The sequence below is a fragment of the Lepidochelys kempii genome, chromosome 3, assembly GCF_965140285.1.
Source record: "Lepidochelys kempii isolate rLepKem1 chromosome 3, rLepKem1.hap1, whole genome shotgun sequence".
Taxonomy (NCBI): domain Eukaryota; kingdom Metazoa; phylum Chordata; order Testudines; family Cheloniidae; genus Lepidochelys; species Lepidochelys kempii.
Window position 1 is genome coordinate 90285137 of NC_136382.1, and position 13449 is coordinate 90298585.

Sequence of the window (13449 nt, forward strand, 5' to 3'; positions counted from 1 at the left end):
CAATTTGACCTTAAAATGTGTGAATGCTGCCATTGGTTAGTTAGTTGGTTCATGGTAATGATCAAGTTGCAACAGTTACTTACAGAGTAAGCAGTGTTCTTCACAGTTCACTTGCACTTTGCACTTACCACAGCTGATTTGGGAGCAAAGAAGAGAGACATATAGAGTCATGATAAAATATCTTCTCTTGGTTTGCCCAGAAATTTATCCCCTTTTCTCAATTAAGCAAACACAGTGAGATGAAAGAGGATTTCATTAGCTCAACCCTCGTCTGGATAAATAATAAAATGAAAGTAAATTGCAGTCCAGTTCCTAGTTCACATTGCACAAACCACCATCACAATTGGCGCTAACTGGCATCCTTTGGGCAATCTAAGCTGAAAGGACAAAAATTAGTCTCTGCCAGATCTACTTCTTACTGACCATTAACCTCAGGAGGAAGATGAGGGATGGAGATGTTGTGATTTTCTCAGTGCCATCCAGCAATTGGGTGGGTGGCAGTCAGAAACTGAAGCCAGATTTCCTGACTCTCTCTCTCTCTCTCTTACATAATGCAAAAGCAGTGCTGATTTTAAACAATAAATAAATATAGGAATTAAGTCACCCTGGCTGTTACCATCCCTTTTACATCTTACTTTTACCCCTTGTAAAATAATGGAACAAATAATATGAGAAAAATGATTGGATATCTAGAGGGTAGTGCACACATGAACAATGAGCATCTCATCTGACAAACCTGGTGACCTATGAAAATATAGTTGGCATCTATAAGTGTACAAAATAGGTGGGGGGGAATGGCTTTTTTTAAAAATAGAAATGCAAAATTCATCGACCAAAGAAATCCAGTCAATGTAATAGATTTAGACTGTCGTAAATTATTTTATCCTGAGTCCTGTGAAATCTTGTTTAAAAATAAATTGCAGTTGCTCCGAATAGCAATAGCAGCATGTGGATTGGGATTCATTGTGGGAGCTGTCAGCTGGGATACTGCAGGGATTGGTGCTAGGTTTGGTCTTATTTGATAGCTTCATTAATAAAGTGAATAAACAGCACACGAATGAAATTCTCAAATCATGCTAAGATGGAAGAGTTGCAAACACCAGTCAGGAAGCAGACCTGATGCAAAGGGACATAAAAAAATTGGAAACATTAGCAAAAAAAATTACGAAATGAGTTTTAATTGAAAAAATGGCAACTGATTCAAATTTGGCAACTGATTCAAATATTCAAATAATCTGAAACATATATAATCAATGGGAGAAAAATGTTGAGAGACACGTGGATAGTAATGACCAGTTTGTAGTATTACATGGCTATGAAAAGTCCATTAAAATTTTGGGGTTTGCACATGAACACATGATGTTATGGTACAAGGTGATATAATAATAACCACTCTCAGTATGGTCCTGGTGTTACAACACATGGAATGCTGCATTTGGTTTTGGATACATTACAAGAAAGAGATTTATTACGTTGGAGAGAGAGTTCAGAGGACAGCAGATGGTAATGGGAAATGGAAAAGACTGATTTATGTTAAAAAAGGTTTAAAAAGCTAAATATGTGTAATTTGGCTAAAAGAGTCTGTGTATTTGTGTATTTTCTCCCAAAGGTGTAGACATCACTAAGGATGAGAAATTATTTAGTGTGGTGCACAAATGTATACTGGCCTAGTTTAATGAAAAATAACTGAATAGCTGGAAAAACTTCTGATTATGATAGATACACTGTAAAGCTGTAGCATAGTCTTCCAAGAAAAGAAGTGGAAAATCTATTACTTGGGAATTTAAAGACTACAAAATGTTAGACAACAAATTGTAGATTGCAGTGGCAGGGAGATTAACTGGATAGGGAATAGGTCTTTTTCTATGCCCAATACCTGTGTATCGGGACAGGGTTGAGACATGTTGGCAGGGCAATATGTAGAAAGATTCACTCTCACTGCTCAATCTATGGAGAAATCTGTTTCTTAGAGAAAAAGTAGATTTCACTTTGTAAAACACTCAATCCAGGCCTTTTTCACAAATACATAATTTACCCAAACAAGGAAATACTAAAATATTGCATAATGGGGGGGAGGGAGAGGAAGAAGTGGCAGGAATAGAACTGCAAGTTCCCTCCTGTTTTTGCTATACATAAATTGATGGTTTTTATACTAGTGGTAATGGGTAAGACTATCCCATTTATGCATAGTATAACTTTCATTAACACAAAGGGCTATGTTTTCAAATGTGGGTACCTTTTTTTCACCTCCAAAAATTTACTTTCCATTTGTTGCCCAGGCAAAACCTATATTTGCATGAATGAATGATCGTTTTTGAATGTGCAGAATAGATTATCCTGTGGTTAGTACTTGTTCATGCTTAGTGCAAGCAAATGTTCATTTTCATACACAAAAATAAGTTTTACACATGCAGTGGGTGCATGAACAAATATTATTTGTGTCAAGTAGGTGACCTCATGTGAGAAGTTGGTCCAGTGTTTGGGTGAGCAGTAGATAGACAATCCTACCCTTAACTCGTAGACTTTTCACAAAATACATTGTTTTGGGTATGGCATGCATGATATCACATTGTTGCAAGCCATTATACATCTTGTTACCTTTTGAAGAAGTTTTTGTGTTCAGTGTTTGTTTCTAAAAACTAATTTATCAACAAATCTCAGCAAAGTTATAAGGTTGAGCCTGCTGATAAAAAAAATTTCCTGCCAAAAATAATCCCCCTCACACACAGGTCACATTCATGTTGCTCCTTGTCAATTTTACTCTTGGGAGAGACTCAAAGTTGACAGCCAAAGTGAAGGAGATAAAGGAGCAAAGGGTAAACATGTCAAAAAATTCTCTATAATCCTTCATTTCTGGTAGATTATAAAGATGCTGAGAAATTCCTGCTTTTGTTTTTTTACTTGTTGTTATTTTGGAAGCTGTCAAAAGTAGAGCCAAGAGGCAGTAATTTAATCTGGGCCATCAGAAGACTAGAAATTCAACCCATCTGTCCTTCAGCTGTTCTCAGGGGTGGCTCTAGAGATTTGTTGCCTCAAACAAAGTGGGAAAATGTATATCCCTGAGTGTTCACAGTTACTCATACAATAAAACAGTCACTGTGGAATTCATTCATAATAGTTTCCCTTCTCTTCTCCCCCTGTACTCTTTGCTATATTTGTACTACAGTGTGTGGTGTTGTTTGCCTTCATTTTCATTCTCTCTGGTTTTGTCAGCTTATGTCCTTTCCTATAATTATCTGTGGGTCTGGGAGCTGCTTACCCGAGGCAGCTTTTTGTCCTGTGTAGTATTGGCTTGCTTACGATTGGTAAGGGCCCTACTGGGTCAGACCAAGGGTCCATATGGCCCAATATCCTGTCTTCCAACTGACAGAGACCTCAGCCCACTTAGTGCCATGGCAAACACACCATTAAACATAATTTTTATCTCTTATTAAAGATACAGAAAAATAAGGGGGAAAACAGTTAAAACGTGAAATGTAAAATGTTAAGTAAGGCTTTCATTTCAACACCATCCCTTGTTCCCTCTCCCTGTAGCTGGAGTGAGTTTTTAGAAGGAACTTCCCCCTGTTCTCACCCCCTCCATATTTGACAGTCTCTTTGATAGTAGAAAAGATGGTAATAACTGTTCTTTTGGGGAAAAGAGAAGAAGTTAGTTGAGATGGGCTGCAGCTATAACTGTTGCTATTGTTAAAGTCCAATCCTGTTTCCTAAAAGACAAGACAAAAACATACACACACAACGGGAAAGAAAAGAACAGCAAAGAGAGAATATGCAGCCTCTGTTTCTAGTGTTGATTTTCACTTGAAGCCTGGAAGAACACATGCACAGCACACAGTCTTATTAGCTACTCTGAAATCTGGCAAATTTGTACCAGCATCGATCTATTTAGGGCATTACATTTTGCTGCCTTTCTGATCTCAGGCTTTCAGCAGTGTTGCAAAATATACAGTCTTGGCAGCCTAATCGAGACTCTTATAGAAAGGCAAATAGGAGAGGGATAGGAAAAAGAAGAAATAAGGTGAGGAAGAAAATGGACACGTGGCAGGAGTGACAGAGAAACAAAGTTTCACATCCCAGGTGATGTTTGGGATTTAGCCAAAGCCAGTTGAGTGGCAGTGTCATCTGAGTCCTCTCTCTGGCCCCGTCTGGTCAGTACATCTCTCAGGATTATAACAGTGAAGGTCCAAGGCCCCAGGAGAAGGTGGGGGTAACAGCCATGATGATGAGACTTGCTCCTTCCCCTTCTCTTGTCTTTCAGTCAGCCAGAGCACCCCTATGTTTTGCCTCCACCTGTCCTTATTTCCTCATCCCCAAAGTGTCTTTTTAAGGACCCCAAAAGGAAGTGATGAGTAGAATAGCCTGCTTCCTCACTATTTTGTCCACCAATTAGATGTCATTTCCGACACACTGATTTTGAGTCACTGATTTCTGGTCCCACACTTCTCTTGTTTACTAGGCATGATTTTAACACAGTCCTTGAATTATATCAGTAGGCTTTTTTGTTTGGATTAACCTAATCTTTTTGTCTCCCTTTTGCACCTTTTCTCCACATTCATTGTTATAGGTTATTGTGACATTTTATGAACTTCAACTCACTTTTCATAGTTGAGCTCACAATTAGGGTAAATTTGAAGACCCAGTTATTACACCAGGCCCCTTGATTCTGGAATTTACTCCCTCCTCTGGTCTGGGATAGCTCAGTATAGTCTACAAAAAAAAAAAAAATCCCACCTTTTCACCTGAGTTCTTTGAGAAGAGAGGGGGTTGAAGTTTGTGGGGCCATGTCAGGGCTTTATTTCATTATGTAATTATTCATGTGTGTCTCTGATTATAATCTCTATGATTTATAAGGGCATTCATCTGTAATTGTTTATTTATTATAAATTGGATTTTGGCCAAAATGTTCAAACCTGACTGCCAGAAGTAAGACTCCTAAAATTCCATAGTTAGGCACCTAAATATATATTTGGTCTTATTTTCAGAATTGCTAAGCATCTACATATCCCACTGAAGCCAGTAGGAGCTGCAGAAACTCAATATCGTTGAAATTCATGACATTTATATATAGAAACCTAAATATGGATTGAGGAGCCTAACTTAAGACACCCCGATTTGAAATTTTTGACCACATGTATTTGTAAATGAATTTGTCTAGAATTTAAGCTAGGCACAAAAATAAAATAAATCTTATTTAGTTAGGAAAAGTGAAGACTGAGGGGGGACATAACAGTCTTCAAGTATGTAAATGGAAAAAATTGGGTTTGTTTAATCTGGAAAAGAGAAGACTGATAGAAGGGGACATGATAACAGTTTTCAAGTACATAAAAGGTTATTACAAGGAGGAGGAAGAAAAATTGTTTTTCTTAACCTCTGAGGATAGGACAAGAAGCAATGGGCTTAAATTGCAGTGAGGGATGTTTAGGTTGGACATTAGGAAAAACTTCCTAACTGTCAAGAGTGGTTAAGCACTGGAATAAATTGCCTGCGGAGGTGGTGGGATCACCATCATTGGAGATTGTCTAACCTGCTCTTAAAAAACACTTGTCAGGAATAGTCTGGATCAGTGGTTCTCAAAGCCGGTCTTCCGCTTGTTCAGGGAAAGCCCCTGGCGGGCCGGACCGGTTTGTTTACCTGCCGCGTCCGCTGGTTCGGCCGATCGCGGCTCCCACTGGCCGCGGTTCACTGCTCCAGGCCAATGGGGCCTGCGGGAAGGGCCGCCAGCACGTCCCTTGGCCCGCGCCGCTTCCCGCAGCCCCCAGTGGCCTGGAGTGGCGAACCGCGGCCAGTGGGAGCCGCGATCGGCCGAATCTGCGGACGCGGCAGGTAAACAAACCGGTCCGGCCTGCCAGAGGCTTTCCCTGAACAAGCAGCGGTCCAGCTTTGAGAACCACTGGTCTAGGTAATACTTAGTCCTGCCATGAGTGCAGGGGACAGGACTAGATGACCTCTCTAGGTCCCTTCCAGCTCTGTGATTCTATGAGAGCTACATCTTGTGTTACCAACCCATGTTACAAGGGTGGTTTCACAGCTGGAAGGAAAACAGGCCAATGAAAATGAAGGCAAACTAAAAAAAAAGAATACACTATAGTAAAGAGTGCAGAGGAAAAAGGGACAGAAGAGAAGGACACACAGGGAATGGGTATCTCAATGATTGATTGGTTGATTAGATGATTGATTGTTAAAGACATTCAGGGTGACAGAGGGAACAATTTTTGATGAAATTCATTGTAAATACAAAAAGTAAATATATGGCAGAGCAACAGTTTAGGGACAGGAAGCAATCACCATTATATCCATCTGTAGGGTGAACACAGAAAGACAGAATTAAATACCTGAGTTGGAATTGGGCCAGGATACCAGAGCCTGAAAAAATAAAAGCAACTCTATCATCCTGTATGAAATAAAGACTGGAACATAAAGAAAAACCCATCCACCCTTTGGAACTCCCTGCCCAACCTAAACAAGAGTACACCAGGTTTGTTTGCCTCTGCAGATTTGGATGACACATATCCTCCACTCTGACTGCTCTGGTCCTAGGAGCAACAAGATATTGAAATGTGTAAGAATTCTGCTTTCCAAAGCAGGATTGTTGTCAGTGTCAGCAGCCCCAGTCAGGAAGTGTGGAGGGATCGTATGGCATGTATTGCAAATTAAGGCAACAGTTGGACCTAATTATTTAATCCTTGACAAAGCATTCCTTTATAATTAAAGGCACAAAATGTATTTAATACTTACTATTACTGTAAATACTTTCCCCTTTCTGGAGGAAATCTTGTCCGAAGTATCTTGCCATCATGACTGTTCCATCAAAACAACAAAGCTGTTCTTAGTAATACAGTTTAATTACAATTCAGTCTCATCTTAAAACCTATATTTCTTTTCTGCTTTACCTATGCTCCTTTTTTTCTCCTTCTGCTACTGCTTTTATAATTCTCTATTATTTTCTATAATTGTTTTCTCCTATTTATATGGTTTAACTGTAACTCCAGTATATAATTCTGAACCTGAATTTTGTGGTATGTGTGCAATAAAGATCTCTGTAAAGTTAATTATTCTTCAGTAAAATATTTATAAAAAGTTTACTTTTCTAGACATCTGTTACACATACTAGATCAATATCTGCCTTCACTGACTCTTTTGTATTCTCTGCTAGGTACTTATTAAGAGTACATGGGTTGTCAGTGAAGGCAGAATTTGGTCTTGCGCTCTCAAAATGTGCGGTACTACTATGTTTCCACTATGTAACCTGATACATATGATTTTATTAATAGTTTCTAGAATGGATTAAAATACTAATGTGTTAATTTTACCTGTGGTTGAGTATAACCTTAAAGCTGTAGCTCTGAATGCTGCCTCTGTATCTGGTTATAGATGCAGATAAGTGCTTAGTGGGATTTTCAAATGCACATTGGCACTCTACCGCACTCCAGAATAAGACTTGTCAGTCTTGTAACTCAACTGTTCAGAGATAAGCTTAACTGGTAACTCTTTTCCTTACCAGCCAATACACTGAAGAGCTAAAATTTAGCTCTGGTTTCTTTAATTTTGAATGGTAGGAAAGCACCATTTTCTTGTTAATAGAAGTGGACATTGTACCTTTTCCTATTTATTTTTCTGTTTCTAATTAAATATGAACACCGCTGAGAAGGACTTAGCTAGCAGTAGGGTTAAATAGCAAGGATGCACAAAAGAGAGCTTTTACAGATTAGAGAGAGATTTTCATTTATTCAACATTCTTCATACAATAAGAATGATGATTAACCCCTTCCCAGTCAGAAATTCAGATTCCTAGGAAGCCCTGTTAGAAAATGAAAGTTTTATTAAATCAGACTGAAAGAATATCTAAGGTCAAGGCTGCTGTTGGGGAGGAGGAGGAGAATGATGAGGGAGCAGAGCAAAAAGGGCAGTTTGCCCTTAGTCGTCCCCCCCCCTCCCAAGAGGGCCCCCAAAATAATGAAAGGTAGGAGCTGGATCAGGGATACCACTCCAGCTAACAGTGGGACCAGAGCTCCAGGAGAGGCAGGACCAGGTGTGGCCTCCCAGCTGTCCGCAGGGCAGCTTTCCCCCATCCCCACAGGGAAAGTAGCAACCCTACAGGCCTGGGCCCTCCCCTCTTTTTAAACTCTTTTGTCTCAATGGTAATAGTTTTTAGAAGGGTGAGGGCCTCAATTTAAGATTTTACCCAGGGCCCCCAAAACCTCTGTGCAACCCTATCTAAGTTTGGGTGCATTTTGAGAGTCTTACAACAATAGCTGTGAAACAAAAACTGATGGACTTCACAATTTCTTCTCGCTTGTTTGGAATGGTAACTTTCTGAGGCTCAGACTGTTGAAAGAAGACAAAGGAGTGGTGATTTCAAACATGAATTTGTAATTGTTCCTAAATGGTAGATGCTGCAAATGTTTGGTTCTGTTTTAAAATAATTTTCAGCATTCTTGTGACTGTATATTACCGCAGTGATCAAGGAACAAAGCTACCAGTATCAAACTTAAGTTAAGTAAACTCCTTAATGCCAATGTGTAAGGTGGCTGAAGACGTCAAACAAGTGTGTAGTCATGCTGTCTGATTCCGTTCTAATACCAATGAACACACAAGCTCAAAGATTTAAGAAAAAGATATGTACTGCTATTCATCACAGGCTTTTTTTGGATGTGATAGGGGCTGTGTAACTAATCAGAATGTGGTATGTTTCTTTCTTTCAGATTTACCACTGGATTATAGATTTACCCGATTTTCCTCAAATAGCTTGGAAACTGCTGGTTACTATCCGAAACCTCCGAGGGTATTACTATCAAATGGTGAGCCAGTGACTACAAAATAGATCATATCCCCCTTTTTCCTCACATACCCTTGTAGTCCTTAACTAACTGCTGTCAGATGCTAATTGGTGAAAATACCATGCAATGCTCCATAAAATCAAGTGATGAATTAAAAAATGGACCCACATGCAGACTTGTGTTTTACTATAGTACAACTGGAACAGAGGAGCACTGAGTACTTATCTATACATCTTCCTACCAAGCTACCTCTCAGAAGTGCATTGAAACTAATTCATCCCAAATTACATGCTAAATTCACACCATTTTGAAGGACACTGTCTAAATTCCCTATTTAAGGCCACAGCAACCTCCACTGCTACAGCAGTGTGTGAGAGAGCTGATTAAGGAGGGCATAAAAATAGGACAACACACAGTATCAAATGCTGTTTAGGATTATATTTACAGTTACCTTATGTATAAGTTACATTTTATCTTTACATAAGTCCCCCCATTATCACAGTACCTGAGTGATATAATACAATCTGTAATACATTTATTGTCTCAACACCCCTGGGAGGGAAGGCAGTGCTATTATCCCCATTTACAGATGGGGAACTGAGGCACAGCAAGACTAAGGTCTAAATTTTTAAGGTATTTAGGTATTGCTCTGCTCAGTGTTGCAAGCCTACATGATTTAAGAGCCTAAGTTTTATTTTCAAAGGTGACTTAGGCACTTAGCCTAAATTCCATTGACTTTCAATGAGAATTAGTCTCCTAAGTCACTTAGGGCATGTCTATGCTGCAGTTAGACACCTGCAGCTGCCCTGTGCCAACTGATACCCTTGTACTGATACTGAGCTCTCGGGGCTCAGGCTAAAGACCTGTTTAATTGTAGTGCAGACATTCAGGCTCAGGCTGCGGTCCAAGCTATGGGACCCTCCCACCGCACAGGGCCCAGATCCCAGCCTCCAGCCCAATCCTGAACATGTACACAGCAATTAAACAGTCCCTTAGTATGAGCCTGAGTCAGCTTGCATGGGCCAGCAGTGGGTTTTTAATTGCAGTGTAGACATACCCTTTTGACCAGATTTTTAAAGGTATTTAGGCATCTAAAGATGCAGATAGGTGCCTAGTGGGATTTTCAAATGCACATTGGCACCTAACTCCCATTTATCTCAAAAGCAACCAGTATAGATTATACCAGTTCCCCTAATGAAATAAGCCGCCCCAGCAATAGGATTTGTTTGCTAGTATAACTGCATTTATACTAGAGGTTTTGCCAGTATAACTGTGTTGGTCATGGGTGTAATTTTTTTCACACTCCTAATGGATATAACCATGCTGGCAAAACTTTTCAATGCAGGCCGGGTGCTAGGCTAGCCACTGGACCATCCATCTCAGTCCAGAGTAACTAGTTGATAAGAGTGAAGTTACTCCAAATTTACCCTGGTTTAATAGACCAGAATTTGGCCATTTATTTCAAAAGCAACATGTCTGACTATCTATAACTCCCAGGCACAAGGCAGTAGCAGAATATCAGATAAACTTCCTTAGAGGACTGGATGGCTATTTCAATTAGCAATAATCTTTCACTTCTAGACTTCCGGTTTGAAACAAACAACTGTCGTTGTTATCTTATGTCTGCCTGACGGTCTACATGAAATAAATTAGTAGCTTGACTCCAGTTCACTGCATGATCGCATTCCCACAGGGTAGGACAGTTCATATGCAGAAGTCAGAACACAAAAAGAAGCACTAAATCTTTGTTACACAAAAATCAGCCTGAACTATCTTGTTTCTATAACATAGAGACATTTGTTTTAAATTTATCGACTCCAGTGTACCCACAAGATACCTGCGCCTTTTCAGTTGGCTGTGTGCTTAGCACTGGTGGGTTACCGCAAGTCATACCTATAAAGAAAAGAAACAAAAAAAGTTTAAAAAATACAGAAAACAAGAAAGTATCCCTTACAGGAAATATCGGTTATAACTAAAAGTGGGATAAGAGAGTTCTGGTCTCTAAAAGTGCCCTGCTGCTCCCTGTAACCTATAAGCTAAAAAGCTAGCAAGGCTGGGATTTTGCTAGCAAGGCTGGGATTTTACTCGTTTCTCTTTAGCACCTAATAATCCCAGTAAAGGGAAGAACAATGATGTTCAGTCTTCTTCCCCCACTCCCCCTCTCCCCCTCCAAGGGGTCAGATTTTCAGATGCTGTAAACTGGCATAGTTCCTTTGCGTTGAGAATCTGGCCCCAAGTCTATAAAATGTCTGTATTAAGTAGAGATGGACTCAAGATAAAATCTCAGATTCAGAACTATGTGATTGTTTGAAATCCAAATCTGGATCCAGATACTGATTTTGCAAATGATTTCTAATTTTATGGGCCAAACCAATATGCTAGCACCTTCAAGCTTTCTATGTTCCGATTTGAATTTTGTTGCATGGTTCCCTCTCTTGGGTTTTAAGTGTATAGAGTTATAATCCTTAAAACAATCATTGGGTCTCAGTGTCTCAACAGATAAGTAGTATCTCCTCATCTAGAAAATAGTATGTGCCACATTCCAAACAACCTAAGTCTAGACTTTACCCTAAGAAACACACACTTCTATGCAAATGTGGACTTGTTTAGAAAGAGAGGTAGTGGTGGCTAATGATGAAGACTGTCAACACCCATTCACCCTTGCCTCCTGCTGGAGATGAGCAGATGTACACAATAGCAGAAGCAGTGGTGAAACAACAGAGAGTTGCTGCTGAGTATGGCTTCAGCTGTGGTTACATGGAGAAAAGAGAGAGCACCATACTGCCTTCAAGGCTAATGGTCTGGGAATGGGAAGGAAATACTCTGAGCAGATGAACCTTGGGAAGGACAAGGGAAGCTCTGGAAAATAGAGAATTCTTGAGGGAGTGATATGTGAGATGGGGAGAAGAGAGTCATTGGACCCAGTGATGCACTTCGGAGAATTTCTCTTCTATTACAGGGTTTTTTGTTAACCTATAACTTGTCTAATTTCTGTGGAATCCAGTTTGAAAGAATACTGCAGAATGTTCTTAAATGCAGTGTCCACATTACTGTCCTCAGTATCTGCACGTGGACCCCAGGGTGATATGTTTTAATAGCTAATTAAAATTAATTAAAGTATCTGGTTGTATAAACTTGAAAGTAACAGCTTTGCTAAATAAAACCTCTGTCAACCTTTGTTTTGGTATAAACCATGTCCGTTTGAATTTTAAAATAAAGACAATTTATTTCTGAACAATTTTCTCAGAATTCACGGTACTTGATAACCTAGCAACAACAAAAGAAAGATGAAATTGTTAAAAAAAAGTGCAAGTCAATTTAAATGCTACAACCCTAACATGGCACAAATTGTCATGCTCAAAATGAATATCTGGATGAGTCAGTGACCAAAGCCCAGTGGCCACCAGTGCAAAATAATACCTAGGAGAAGTCAGTTTTAACTTCATAAATGGAACCCACTCATTATTGCTTATTGAATTAAGACTTGTTTCTGGAAACTAAAGTTTTATCGGAGAAAACCTTTCAAATCCCTAGTCACTAAAATGTATTCAGATAAACATTTTAGCTGGCTTGCTCCTCGTTTGCTTTTTCCCCACGTCCATTCCTGGGCACAACAGATTCTTTGGTTGTTGAGAGCTCCTGAGTTCCCCAGCTATGGAGTTTGCTCTGCAACTTGAGTGGGGAAGCATGCCCTAAGGAAGCAGCATCCAGACCAACTCCTAGGGGAATTTCCAGGGGCAGAGCCTGTGGCCCAAATGCTCAATTGCAAGCGTATAAATCTAGAATTTAGCAATGCAAGTCAAAGCTGAAATTGACCCATCACCTCTGCCTAGCCCATCTCTTATACTTGGGAATTGGGCTATGGGCTATGATGTGATGGGACTATAGCATATGATCAGGGTCTGTCCATGTCCCAGTGGTGTTGGGTTTCTATCCATTGATGAACATGTTGCATAGTCCAAAGATGTATTTCTAGCTAATAGCTCAAAAACTGGGGAACCAGGAGGTGAGTCTTAATCAGGCTGATAGTACTACCTCTCCATTGCATTCAGGGAGAAATGGACGAGAGAAATGTTAATCTTTTCACCTTGACCACATAACGTTGCTCCTTATTTGTAATAAAATTTAAAGGAACTCTGTTCTGACTTCTAGTCTCTGGTCCTGGCACAGGCTGAATCAGCCCAGCCTACAGCCACTTTACCCACCATGTAATCATTGGCTAAGACTAGGTCACCAGTTAATGAGATGGCAGTAATTCAAAGTGATTAGCCTGCCTTTTCCGTCGGGAAACAGCACTTCTTCTATAAGCAATGTCATAAGCAATGTCCGTGGAAGGAAAAGGCCTAGGTAGGGAGCGTCGAATCGTGGAAGTCAACGAATGGCTACGCAGGTGGTGTCGGAGAGAAGGCTTTGGTTTCTTTGACCACGGGATGGTGTTCCATGAAGGAGGAGTGCTGGGCAGAGACGGGCTCCATCTTACGAAGAGAGGGAAGAGCATCTTTGCCAGCAGGCTGGCTAACCTAGTGAGGAGGGCTTTAAACTAGGTTCACCGGGGGAAGGAGACCAAAGCCCTGAGGTAAGTGGGAAAGCGGGATACCGGGAGGAAGCACAGGCAGGAATGTCTGTGAGGGGAGGGCTCCTGCCTCATACTGGGAATGAGGGGCGATCAACA

General features: G+C 40.2%; 1 protein-coding gene and 1 long non-coding RNA gene across 2 annotated transcripts in view; one reads left to right on the forward strand and one right to left on the reverse strand.

Annotated features, from left to right (window-relative positions):
• Positions 1-12061, forward strand: part of NT5DC1 (5'-nucleotidase domain containing 1) — a 237481-nt gene extending 225420 nt beyond the window's left edge. The window contains exon 12 of the mRNA XM_073337114.2: positions 8703-12061. Coding sequence (XP_073193215.1) covers positions 8703-8821 — 119 coding nt within the window. The 3' untranslated portion in view covers positions 8822-12061. The remainder of the gene's footprint in view (positions 1-8702) is intronic.
• Positions 518-8764, reverse strand: LOC140908955 (uncharacterized). Its single transcript, XR_012158027.1, has 4 exons — positions 8245-8764; positions 6736-6798; positions 6333-6363; positions 518-1116 (listed from the first exon to the last, which is right to left on the reverse strand). It is a non-coding gene; the product is annotated as an uncharacterized LOC140908955 (long non-coding RNA).
• Positions 12062-13449: the final 1388 nt, after the last annotated feature.